Below are 13611 nucleotides of genomic sequence, written 5' to 3' on the forward strand. Positions count from 1 at the left end.
GTAAATGACCCTCGTTAATGTGCGTGGATCTTTGGCTTGGCTTGTTTACCGACCTCTACCGGGGGAAGAATTACATCGTGGGAGTGCTAGTTGATGTGGAGGCGGAAGAAGACGCGAATTAGAAGAGAGTCTTTGTGCGTCCACTCGGTTGCCGATTTGGGTTGACATCATCATGCGGGTGATCGGAACCTCGCAGGCTCCGCTCGGTTCTCGGTGAAGGCGCAGTTCGCTCTTGGCTTTGGCTTGTCATGTGCAAGTTTCCTGCGGCTGCACCGATCAGCTGTTTGAGTGTGTGCCTAAGCTTGTCAAACACACCCACTTGTACAGTAATTACACACCCACATGAACGCGATCTCACGCACTGCTTGGACATGCTAGCAGCATACTGTGGAAAAAATTGCATTTGGATTGCTGTAGGCCTACAAGCTCGGGCTTGTATATCTGACTTACAAATAATTGCCATGGGGCTTTTATTTGGTCAGCAAACACATTTCTTAGTTTTTTTTTCATCTTTACAGGTTTCCGACTCTAAAATCGAGATATAATTATTTCCTACAACATAGGAAAATTATCTTTTTTTGTGGACGGAGTAGTTTCTGCTCTAGACTTAGTATAATGATGCTTTAAAAGCTCATTACTTTTCTTGTCTCATCTCATTTTCTGAACCGCTTTATCCTCACTAGGGTCGTGGGGGGGGTGCTGGAGCTTATCCCGGCTGACTTCGGGCCAGAGGCGGGGGACACCCTGAATTGGTGGCCAGCCAATCGTAGGGCACAAAGAGACAAACAACCATTCACACTCACACTCATACCTAGAGGGAATTTAGAGTGTCCAATCAGCCTACCATGCATGTCTTTGGAATGTGGAAGGAAACCGGAGTACCCGGAGAAAACCCACACAGGCCCGGGGAGAGCATGCAAACTCCACACAGATGGACCGACCAGGATTTGAACCCAGGACCTCCACTGTGAAGCCCCACACGCTAACCACTCAGATGCCGGGCCACCATTCATTACTTTTTCACCACTTAAAAAACGAATAAACTTCTTATTATTGTTATTATTTTATTGTACGTCTTGTACATCTGCATCACATTTTCTGAAATCGAGTGTTCAATCCCCAGTAGGTTCTAACCTTCCTCTATGGAGTTTGTATGTTCTTCCCAGGCCTACGTGGGTTTTCTTTGGGCATTCCGGTTTCTGCATGTATCCCAAAACATTGATGGTTGAGCACTAAATTGTATGAAGGTGAGCATGAATGGCTGTTTGTTTTATTATGTCCTGTGATTGGCTGGCAACCAATTCCCCACAATTGGCTGGAATAGGCTCCATCACCTTCGCAACCTTAGTAAGGGGAAGCATTATGGAAAATGAATGAATGAATGAATTCCTGTGAATTCCTATGCTTCAGTGCAGTGTTTATTTACTGTTATCCTCTTCATGCTAAAAAGAATTTGCCCTAAGAAGTCACTAAGTAATTAAAGTATTCTCAGGGTAGGCAACATAACTCACACACCCTCTGCAAGCACAATCAATGTGCTGTTGCGAGATACGACCTTGCATATTGACACATTGGAACACGTGAATGATTTCACTTTGATTATGTTCTGTAATTGTGAGGGAAAAATTAAAATCACAATTACATTTCCATCTATCGCACTGCCCCATCCACTGGCGTGAATGAGGTATCCCCCAAACTGTACCCACAAATTTGGACATAAAGGTTTAAAAAAAACAAGCCACATTTTATTCCACATGAAGAGAGAAAAGTGAACAGAAGGATTAGTTTTTCCTTTATTCCAATGTTGTTTGGTACAGTTCTGTAGTCTACTGCAATGAGAAAAAAAACACCAGCATTCTTGGGCCTTAATATGCAGAGCACAATTGTTCTTCGTTGGTGCCTGCCCATGCTCTACTGAGTGGCTTTGTTAAATGATTAATTTAATTGGCCAACTGTCTTGTTGTCAGACAGCAACACGCAGCACAAACAGACATACATTGTTTGCTGCATCATCTTTGCTTAGTCAGCATCCATTCAAATCTTGCATCTAACAGCCAAGAAATCTGGCACCGGCCATCTTTTCTGCATGCTCTTCCGCATCTAAATGGGCTTCATGACTGAACACAGTATGAAACATCACAAATCTGCAAGATGATTGGCATTTCTTCCTGCGTTTGAATATCCAAGTGTGTTACTCGGGTTTAAACAAAACACAAAATTTACCATTCAAATGATGATGTTAAGGAAGTTCCTTTTTTGCACAAGGATGCACTCATGGAGTAGAGTCCTGGATTCTAATGTTCTTGTTAGATATTGCAAGTGATAAACATTTTGTAGTTAGTATCTTAACACTCTTGATTGATTCAAAATCTGATCAAAGTTTTAGCTAATCTTTAAAGCTGTGCCATATTTGATTTAATTAATTTGTGTATTAGAAATGAAATACCATTCCTTTAGTTTCAATCACTTTCCAATTAGGAAGTTTTCATTTTCATTTTTCATTTAGTATATTATTATTTTTTTGTTAATAGCGCATTTGTATTGGATTTAATTAGATTGTAAGGGATTACCTAATGAAGTGCCTGGTGAGTGTATATTGTCTTCTAATTGATTTTGAATTTGAAATTTAATGGAGCTGAGACTCACACAGTTCATTTATAACCCCCACGCCCTCCCTTCCATCTACTTGTGATGTAGCTCTCTATCTGTATTGATAAAGGCTTCCGTTCTAACATTGGTATTCCTTCACTGTTTTGTGACCATCATAGTCTGTTCCCTTAATGACCAACAAGAAAAGATGGTCTTTTTTATTTTTATTGAGTTATGAATTCTCTTTCTTTATGGCATCAGCATTTTTAGTGGGGGCTGGTATGAAACGGTACCCCGAGCAACAAAAGCTGATGGTTATGCTGACTCAGCAGGTTTTCCCCTTCAATTCTCCTTTCTGTTGTACACCAACCATCATTTGCCGTCTCTCTTTTCGAGTGCTCCATTTAACAAACCTCCAGACTCAGGGAAGAGTTGATTGTGTTTTTAGCTGTTTTAATGTTATGGTGTACAGATAGATGCTCAAAGCTTACTTAGTATTCTCTTTACACACAGTAATGTAACATTTCATACATAGTGCTTTTTTGTGGTGAAAGATGATGGCAGACACTTCTGGAATATGTTTTACTCTGCCCTTAATTCATGGAAGGTTTTCAGGTAACCCACCCGCAATGCTCGTGAGAATAAGTACAGTGGTACCTCGAGATACGAGCTTAATCCGTTCCGGAACTGAGCTCGTATGACGAGATTCTCGTAACTCGAGCGGACGTTTTCCATTGGAATGAATGGAAAACAAATTAATTCGTTCCAGCCCTCTGAAAAAACACCAAAAACAGGATATTGGATTGGAAACAATGTTTTATTTCTTCTAATTCGCCATCTATTAACAAAGTAACACATAACTAGTGGTTTAATAGTAATAAAATGTGTTTAATCTAACTAAAATTGGGCATATTTCGCCGACGGGAGACAGCCGTTTGGGGGCGTGGTTGGGGGGGGGGTGTTCGTTTTTTTTTTCCCACGACAACGCACTCGTAAACGGAACAAACAAATTTAAATTAACTTGGATTAATATATACAGACACTCAAACCTACGTTTAATGTAACTTTACACAAAACTGAATTCTAATTTTGTTGTAATCTTTTCCACCCTGACGTTCGCTATCGATGGACTGTTTGCTGTTGTATTGCCTTCAAAATATTCCCAAAATGATGCACACAAATGTCCTCAAAATAGGATAACACACGACCACTTGCCAACGAGAAATAGTCTTTAAAGAACGATCGCGGGAGCTTCTTTCCTTAGAAAGAATAACAGGAAATACAATAGTTGAGCTTACCCACGTATTGATTGTGGGTAATGAAGTTTTATAATGAGAAAGGTTGCCATTGCCTATGGGTGTTGTGTGCACGAGTATACTTCATTACCCAGAAAGCCCTCTTTTTGCCCGCGCGTTGTGCGTTTCCTAGTCGTATGAGAAACTCGTCTGAATTAATCGTTCCGTGCTCGTAGATATTGTTATACACGAAAGATATGCAAAAAAGACCTGGCTTGGTCGCGTCACGAAATTTTGATCGCATGACGGGCGAATTATTCGATCGAAATTTCCGCCGTAAGACGAGAATTTTGTATGACGAGCGGTCGTAGGACGAGGTAACACTGTACTAGTATTTAAAGAAAATGGACATACATACTGTATGCACACTCAAATTCTCTCAACTAACTAACAGCTCTAATGGTTCCTTTAAGTGAGTGCAAGTTAGTTCTCCGATTTAATGTAGTAATTATTACTGACTAAACAAATTGGTGTTGACTGATGGCAGGTTTGTTTGCTGCAGATGACACACAAGCTACTCCCAGTCCAGTTTAGCCTGTCATGGTTGTGAACTTGTAAAACAGGTTGAATATCCATTGCTGGCATTGTGTCATATGGTTTGTTGGCTCAGTTTGTTTCAGCCTTCTGCCCATTCATTCACCTAATCTTTTTGGATAAATCTACTATCTATACTCTATATTACTATCATGCAGTGACGGGCCGTCAGGGCCTTCAAGGCCTTCTCTGCTGGCCTAAGAAATATCTGAATCATATATTCTATTTTGTCCATCAATACTTATTAAATAATTCCTAATTGCCTGTTAGCTTCCTTTCATTGCTTTCCCCCTGGTTGCACTGCTTCCAGATGTGTGTTTTCATATTGAAGCATTTAACCAATCACATTTCAGCCATTATTTGTTGCCAGGGTCAGAAATCTGCCTCAAGGCCTTCACAATCTGTTCTGCGGGCTCTGCTGCATTAAACAAGCGTCGATAAGACTGTTGCTTTAACCAATCAGATTTCATGTTGGCAACACCACATTGCCTTCTCGCAGGTGTAGGGATACATCATCGCTTTCACCAACTATGATTGGCTAGTGATAGAGTGGATTAGCCAGAGCTACCAAACTGTATCTGGAGCGAGATGCACAAGCAAATATATTGTTGTGTTGATTTAAAGCCATTTTCAAGACGGACTTTTCAAGAAAAAAAAGCTGGACATCATTAAGAAAGGTCGGATAACTCCAAAGCAAGCGAATCTGTCACAACCGGGAATGAACATTTTCAGCACTAAATCGAATAAAAACGTATGCCAGAAATACGACAGGACAGGCTCGACTTTCAGCATTAGCTTCAATGGCGATAGAAAAGAAGGAGGATGGATATTGTGTACAGTTAAAAATGATTTTTGGTGAGTAAAATATGGCTATATTCCTAAATAATATTTCAATTGTATGAGTTTATTATTGATGATTTTTTTTATATGTCGCAGCTGTAGCTGCAGTAGAGGGTTTATAGCCATAAAATAGTTTTTGAGGGTTGGATTGATTCGTTGAAGGCGCTACGAGAAAATGCACGAACCGCCACTGCTATCATGTATATCATCCATCCATATTCATCATCTCTTATAGGGTTGCGGCTTTGAGTGAAAGGCATACTTACTGTGTATACACTTTGAGTGTTGTCAATAATATAGGCATTTTCAAGCAAATATTGTGTTCCGTAATGTTGCAAATATGTGCTTTGCTATCATAACAATTTTGTGGATTGTGGATTTTCAAAATACGTTAAGGCTTCAACTGTTGTTATCAAGCTGCTTTTGCTCTTTGCAGTACGCTTAACAGTTTCTGACTATTTTTCATAAACATACTTGAAACCAAATAATGATTTTAATGATAACAATGATAACAAACAAGCTTTATTTATTGTGTTTTACTTAGTTCCAAGACTTGAATAGCATAAAGGAATGAGGTGTATCTTAAGAGGGATGCACTCGTGCCTGCCCTTACTTACAACACTTGTTTTGCCAGAGGTTCTGAGGCGATATTGAGAAAAATCTCAAAGCAATATTTCTTCACCATGAAAGACATCAGAAGCAGATGTGAGCTCCCCCTAAAGCAAGCAGTGAACACGTTAAGAGAGCTGTGCTAAACAGACCCCTTTTTTTAAATCAAGATGTCTCTTACTGGATGCCCACACTAGTTTGCATTCACATCTACTAGTATTATACAATTTGATGACAGATCTGCCAATTCCCACTACAGTGAATATCTTTAAGATCTCAATAACCTAATTAGCTTTTAGAACTGGCCCTAGCCTCAGATTTTGTAATTATTACAAGACTGCTTCCTCTGTGATTACTGCTGCTGCAGTGCAGTGCTAGTCGAGATCTACAGTGTCTTGCATTATCTGCATCCAGAAAGAGAGCTGTTTGCAGGTAACTAATTAGTATTCCGAAATGCAGAGAAACAACGAGATAAAGTCTCCTCACGTCTCACTGGTATTTTATCATGAGTAGTATTGTTTTGATAATGTAAAACAAGAAGTCTTTAGTGTATTTGTAAGGGCCTGGTTGAGGTGATATGATATTATAGGGGGATGTCTATCAGCGAAGCCTCTTTGTTTTCTTCTTATTTACATTTTTTTTAACTCCATTCTCTTGTATATGACAGGTTCTTGTTCATTTTCCATGCCATATGCTGTAGCCAGGTGCCACTTTCCCCCACGGATGCCAGGCATCAAGCTCCAAATAGGCCATGACAATGACTCAGGGTGATGCTTAAGGCACGGTTGGAAGACCAATCTTATGCTCGTGGCTCAGTTCAGTTGGTGATATGCAATACCATCGTAGCGCTGTGGTATTTTGCATGAACGTGGAGGCATCTTATATAGCCGCACACTGGCATAGAAAAGCAACAGACCTTTGCAAACACATTCTGCTGTGTCCACAGTTCTCTTTTGACTGTGAACAAGATTCAACCGAGAGTGTGTAACAAGCAAACTCACACCCTCTTGAAAATGCCCTGGGCTGATTCCTCTTTGCTTGGTGGCTGTCTGGCACTGTAGTTTACCATGTCTTGCAACTATTTGGCCCAGCTGATTTGGATCTGTCCAATGGCCAAGTTTGGTTCAGTGTTTCTTGCTAGCAGTCAAGAACCAAGATGTAATCTTTTGGCTTTAATTGTTACTTTGGGAAGTGTCTGTCTATCTTTTTGTGCCCAGCAATTGGCTGCTACCAATTTAGGGTGTCCCTTGCCTGGTGCCCGTAGTTATAGCTAGGATAGGTTCCAGCACCCCCTGCGACCCTTGTGAGGACAACCCGTACGGAAAACAATTGAATGAATAACTGTTACTTCGGGAAGATAGAAGGTGAAAGTGGAAGGATTTGAGTGTAGTTTCTTCTCGTCTAAGTCGCTGTTATTTATCTAGGGGTTTTCTTGAGCTTAATCTAGTGTTAAATAGGTTATTCACTAGATTTAGCTAGAAAAAAATCATCCACAAAATGGATTTTGTTCTGTTCTAGTATTGAATTAATCATGTGTAAAAATATGGTACTGCTGCCCATGGGTAATTACAGTGTGACTCCCTCTGTTTTTTCAGCTGATCTATACCAATGTCTGGACATAAAACAGTAAATAAGCGTAACTGTAACAGTAGGGGGACGAGAGAAGAAATGGTTTGTCTTTCAGGGTTTATGCTATCAACCGTTTACTGGTTGATTTATAGTGTCCGATATGACTACTAAGGGCAAATAGAAATAGAATTATGATATTTGTGGCGACGGTTATATGAATAGCCCCAATTGAGTGTTGGCTGTGTCCTTTGTAGGGCAGATAAGCACATTGGTTGCTATGTGGATCTCGGGATGTATTAATGTTTTTTTAATGAATAGAAGGGTATTATGATACAACATTTCAAACTACTACATTCGAGCATTTCTATTTGCGTACTATTTTTCATGAAAGGTGTTCACATTTGTTTTCATTGCTTTCACAATGAGTTGATTTATGACATTTTCTGACTAAATCAGTGTCAGTCACGCAAGAAGTATCGAATCGAATTGTTGCATTGACATCTAGCTATATATAATGCAATAGTAATAGTTCTGTTGGCCACCTAAAATCTGACAAGGTGCTACACAATGTGCTGTACGGTCTATGTATGTACTATTAGTAATATATTAATTGTTCACCATTAAGTGAAGGACATTGCAACCTTGGGCACATGTTTAGAATCGACTCAGGTTTTCCAATTCTTTCATCTCTCTCCAATTTCGTTAAGAGGTACGCAATAGTCTAAGAAATAAGAAACAGAGGGCTTTAAGGAGTATGCATGTATGCATGTGGAAGAGCACTGGCTTAGCTCAAAGAATTCGTTGCCATGGTAACAGCACAGTACAGCACAAAGTATTTTTCCCCTCACACCTGATCATCTCACTGTGTGGAAAGACAGGCAGAGAAACTCAGTGGGGAAGAGGGACAAAATGTGATAAGAATGTGAGAGTCTAAACACTGTATTTCGGGAAAAAAGTGTCAAAAAGAAGGGAATCAGCTTGTGCTTTGACACTAACACAATGTCACCATATATTCTTTATTTAGCAATAGAGTAACTCAGTGCTAAAATCAGATGAGCTAAAAAAGGTTAGGCCAAATATATGATCTGTCAAATTCTATTATATTCTCATTATTTTAGATCCTATTTCTTCAAATGCTGGGTTGCACTCTGGTTTTCTAAGGTTCTAACGAGTCATTTCAACAAATCAAGCAGACACCAAGATTATTAACGAGCCCTCACTTGTATGGCATGTAATTACAAAAACACTGTAAAACTCACAATACCCCTAAGGTCAGCTAAATCCAGGACTTCATTAAATGACTTGCTTTTATTTAGGATCAATTAGATGCCTTCATGTTTGCTTAATTAATTTCTGCTCAGAGGCAGCCCATGATTCCTCCCGAAGATTTCTAGATCTTTATGAGCAAGGCGTAGAGGACCACATACAACACAGATGAGCCAATCTAACTGTAGAGAGGATGGCTAAGTCACTCTGTACTTTTTCTTTTCTCTCTGCCTTCCCCTGATGTTGTACCCGGTAACTACAATAATACCTTGACATACGAGTGTCCCAACATACGAGACAGTTGAGATATGTGAAAAATTCCGAGCCAATTTCTGCTTTGAGATGTGAGACAAATTTGAGATACGAGGTTACCAGATAGTTCTCGATGTGGTCGAGCATGCGAGAGGCTGCTTACAAGAACAGCTTTGCTCTGTCTTTCCCGACGCATGTCCCTCGTGTAAAGATATTGAATTGAATTGATTTGAATTGAATGCTTTTATTGTCTTTATAGTATAATATTATATAAAGTATAATGAGATTTAAAGCTTTCACCACATAGTGCACAAATAACAAAGACAGACAAATAAATAAGACATGAATAAATAAGTAGTCCAAGGGAGGTCAGCAGAGTGAAGCGGGCTCTTTCCGTCTGCGGGACGTTCAGCGCCAAGTTTCACCACTCGCTGAGTCCATGGACGCAACAACAAACAAGCAGACACATAGAAAATAAATATATAGTAGAGATAAAGAAATAATCAATAAATAAGAAATAAATTAATAAGTAGTCCAAGAGAGGTCGGCAGAGCCGAGCGGGCTTGTTCCTTTCTGAAGTCCAGGATGAGTTATATGGTTTTGGAGATGTTCAGCACCTAGTTGCACCACTCGTCTATGGATGCAACAACAAACAAGCAAACACAGGGAAAATCAATATATAGTAATGATAAATAAATAATCACTAAATCGTAATGATGAATAAATAATCACGAAAAAGAAATAGATAAATAAGTGGTCAACATAATAAATAAATAGTATAACTATAGTCATGATTAGGTCCTAGGTGCAGAACTCGAGTTGAGTATGGTGAATGCTCTTGGGAAGAAACTGTCCTTGAGTCTGTTTGTCTTGTCAGTTATAGCTCTGTAGCGCTTTCCAGAGGAAACCGGGATGTGTATTGTCTTTTATAATTCTTCTAAGGCACCGGGATTCGTAGATGCTGGACAGGGTGCGTAGGGGGCAGTTGATGATATTTTGGGCTGCGTTGATCACCCTCTGCAGTCTTTTCCTGAAAAAAAGCATTTTAGAAGACTCCATTATACCATCCTCAAATAGAGCTGAAAAAGAAAAATACTATGTTTCATCATTTATACCTATATCTAAATTGAATATCCCACAAGGGTTGTATTTACTAGTCATGGGTGCAACTGCTACATAGCCTTAGTCAACTGGAATATGTCTGAGGAGCACCATAATAAGAGGAAAACTAGCATTGGCTTTGAAATTTACATCACCGGATGTGTCTTTGTATGCTCTGAGTACAACTTCTCTGCATGGATCCTTCTTTATCCTCCCACTAATGAGACATTGTCTCAAATGCATTTTCTAAACACTACTGAGTAGCTGAGACTCAAGGGGGATACAATTATTTGTGTGAAGACCTGTAATTACAAGTTAAAGACCATTTTTAAGCTGTCAATGTTTTCAGTATTTATTCCTGAATACCACACATGCCCATGACAGTATTTTCTTACATAACCCCAAAAAGCAATTCATGGCAGTTTCCAAAAACATACACTTGGATCTTGAAGAGCTTTTCAGTAGAAGATTAACATTTCATGTAGTATGTGAGAGAAGCTTGGCAGTGCTAAGTGTCATGCTGTCATTCATTAATTCATTCATAGTTTGCACATACTTGACATCAGATTTTACAACAGAACAGAAACCCTGTCTTTGACCCCCCCCCCCTCCCCCCTCCTCTCAAAACCATTACTGTCACAATATCCATTCATGGCTTTCACACGCTTGACAGCAGAAAGTACTTAGCAAATGCACTCACTTTTTTCACGATTTGTTAAAAAATGACTATTTTCATTGCATCAAGGTAGTATATATTTGCTATTCATGTTTCGTTTCAGGTGTGTTTTTGCTCAAGTGACGGAGGTGTGTGCTGTGTGGCCAAGACAAGCCAGTAGTCCTCCAAGACAGCAGGGGGCAGTGGCCGACATGCATGAGCCGAGCCTGGATGGCAAAATGCCCAAACAGGTAGAATTGTCCTCATCTCATTTTCTGAACCGCTTTATCCTCATTAGGGTCACGGGGGGGTGGAGCTTATCCCAGCTGTCTCCGGGCCAGAGGCGTGGGAGACCCTGAATCGGTTGCCAATTTTTTGGTTGCTAATTTTTCATAATACTCTGGAGTCATACAAGAATGCCCATTTCAGTTGCTAATAAAGATAACTTATTGTGGGTTTCTTTATTGACAGGTTTATGTCACATAACATGGATGGACTTGTTATGCTTGATCTTGTTCTTATTTTACACTATTATATTAATAATTCAACATATAATGTTGTATTATTATAGTGTTGTTAGACTAACGTTATCTAATTACTTCTCTGGTAAAGGAACAGAATTCCAAGTTTCTGGATGAACAGAAAGAGAACGATGACACATCTGAGAAGATATCCCCAAATGAAAACCTCAAATCACCACAGAAAAGCTCCAAAAGACATAAAGTAACACCGTTTAAAGTGGAACTTCTGGATATGTCGGATTACAAAGGAGAAATTGAGGTACGCGTTAAAGTCCAAATATTTGTTAAAACATAAAATACTTAGTCTTCACACTTTTTGTTTCACCTCTGAAAATGATTTTTCCCCCTCTTCCTGTTATCAGTTTCTGTGGGTAGTTTACAATTATATATGCAGCACAAACAACATTGGGTGGATGGAGGAGATGTGCATTAACACACACTTAAAGTCTTTCCACACATAGTACATCTGTTGTTTTCCTTCAGCAGCGTGAAGTGACATGAAAGGAAGATGAAACCATGCACAACATATCCGTAAGAAGACATCCAAGTGAATTCTGGTTTAGACTGTTTATAATGAGCTGTTTCTACCAATATTAGAACAGCAGGTCACATGCTGGATATCATGCTGCCATTATATCACACTATTTAGCAACATGTTGTATTTTAGAAACAATTACATTCAACACAACTCCTCTTCTAGCTAAATTTAATAATCCTCACATTAACTACAATAGTGTATGTCAAACACTACTGGCATTCAACTAAGGAGGCATCTACTGTAGCTCCTTCAGCACCCTCTCATCACTAGATTTTCATTTGGAGGCTGTACTGTATGCTGGTTTTCTAAGCTACTGAAATATGTTTGCAGTATCCCTTCCCTTTTTGACCTTGTGCGTTTTGACTGAAGCACAAAGGCTGATAGCCGATTGAGCTGCAACACATTGCACACTTGAACTACTCTGCTGTGCTGCCCATCTTAACATAATAGAGAAATAACATCTGTTTTTGCTGACATTTGAAAAACACCTGTGCCTTTTGTCATTGCAGAAACACTGCAGAGGACAGGCCTTGGTAGACATGGTGTGCGAACACCTCAACTTGCTGGAGAAGGACTATTTTGGCGTTACCTTTGCAGACACAGACACCCAAAAGGTCAGAGAATTGCTCACCACAATACTGTAGTGACTGATTTGAATGCATAAATATCAAGAAACCAATCAGTATTCCTCTCACTTGTTCGTATGTTACCACTGCATTAGAGGTGAATGGAAAAAAAGCTTTGCCAGATATCATGTGTTCCCTTTAAATCTATGCTTTGAGTAGGAATGACAATGATTCATTCGCTTCATGATTCATCTGTTTGGTGAGGATTCATTGAAAATGAATGAACTAATTTTGCAAGTAAATCTTTTTTTATTGGGAGAATGAATCAAATTATTTCATGGCTGAGTGATCAGCTGTAACTAAGGACAGTAATGTGACAATGTAACCAAGATAATTTATCAGGGCCACTAAAATCATCAATTATTATGGTCAATGCATAAACATGAAAATAATTCTGTTGTTGCTTTTTTTAGTTTCAACTAAAAGACTTAACATCACTTTGGGGTAAAAGAATGTTGTTTGGAGATGTTCTAACATGTAAAGCCAAGCAAGTTTATGTCTAAATTGTTAAGACAGCTGTAGTCTCAATATTTGGTGCAACAGCATTGGCAAAATGTTGGATCGGTGAATGGAAAAATGATTTTGAATTGATTTGAAAGAAATGCATGCGTTTCTCCACCCTTCAACTATGTGAACATTTGCCAATTCTTTAGCTCTGTGGCTGATTTAGAGCAATGTGGGTAACTAGGCGTGCTCACGGCTGTCTTATTATCATAAAATTACATAATTGTCACTGCAGTGAGCTGAGGGGGCCTCACTGTCTGTTCATGTTGTTTGACAGACGTTGTTCTCTTCAAAGGCAACTTTGTGATTGCACAACAGGCCCCAGAGGATGAGCCTTCCTTTTTACTGTCAGAAAAAAAACATGACAAGACCAAGTTCCTGTTAAATGTGGAGTACTTCTTCTGTGACGTCTTCTTTACAGCTTACTTGTTACATATGGGATGATGATCTTGATATAAAGGATTTTCACAGTAAAGTAAATCTACACTTAACTAGCTTTTAATATTTCATCCTAATAATGGCCACCATCTTAGTAAAGTATCGATAAAGTATCTTATTAATATATTATATAAATTGAATTTATGTGCTCCTTTCCTGTTATATATAATTTACAAACACTCTTATGTAGCATAAAGATCAATCTTATCTGAGCAGATGAATAAACATTTAAAAATATTGTCATCTAAATCTTTTTCATGTTTATATTTCTTGC

The 13611-nt window shown here is 39.0% G+C and overlaps 1 protein-coding gene across 8 annotated transcripts in view; it reads left to right on the forward strand.

The window, feature by feature from the left end:
* LOC144075640 (uncharacterized) overlaps nt 1-13611 on the forward strand; it is a 31171-nt gene that overhangs the window by 337 nt on the left and 17223 nt on the right. For all 8 annotated transcript variants that reach the window (XM_077602915.1, XM_077602912.1, XM_077602917.1 and 5 more), the window contains exons 2-4: nt 10835-10961; nt 11323-11490; nt 12279-12383. In XM_077602915.1, coding sequence (XP_077459041.1) covers nt 10923-10961; nt 11323-11490; nt 12279-12383 — 312 coding nt within the window. In that variant the 5' untranslated portion in view covers nt 10835-10922. The remainder of the gene's footprint in view (nt 1-10834; nt 10962-11322; nt 11491-12278; nt 12384-13611) is intronic.

Source organism: Stigmatopora argus, chromosome 6 (assembly GCF_051989625.1).
Source record: "Stigmatopora argus isolate UIUO_Sarg chromosome 6, RoL_Sarg_1.0, whole genome shotgun sequence".
Taxonomy (NCBI): Eukaryota; Metazoa; Chordata; class Actinopteri; order Syngnathiformes; family Syngnathidae; genus Stigmatopora; species Stigmatopora argus.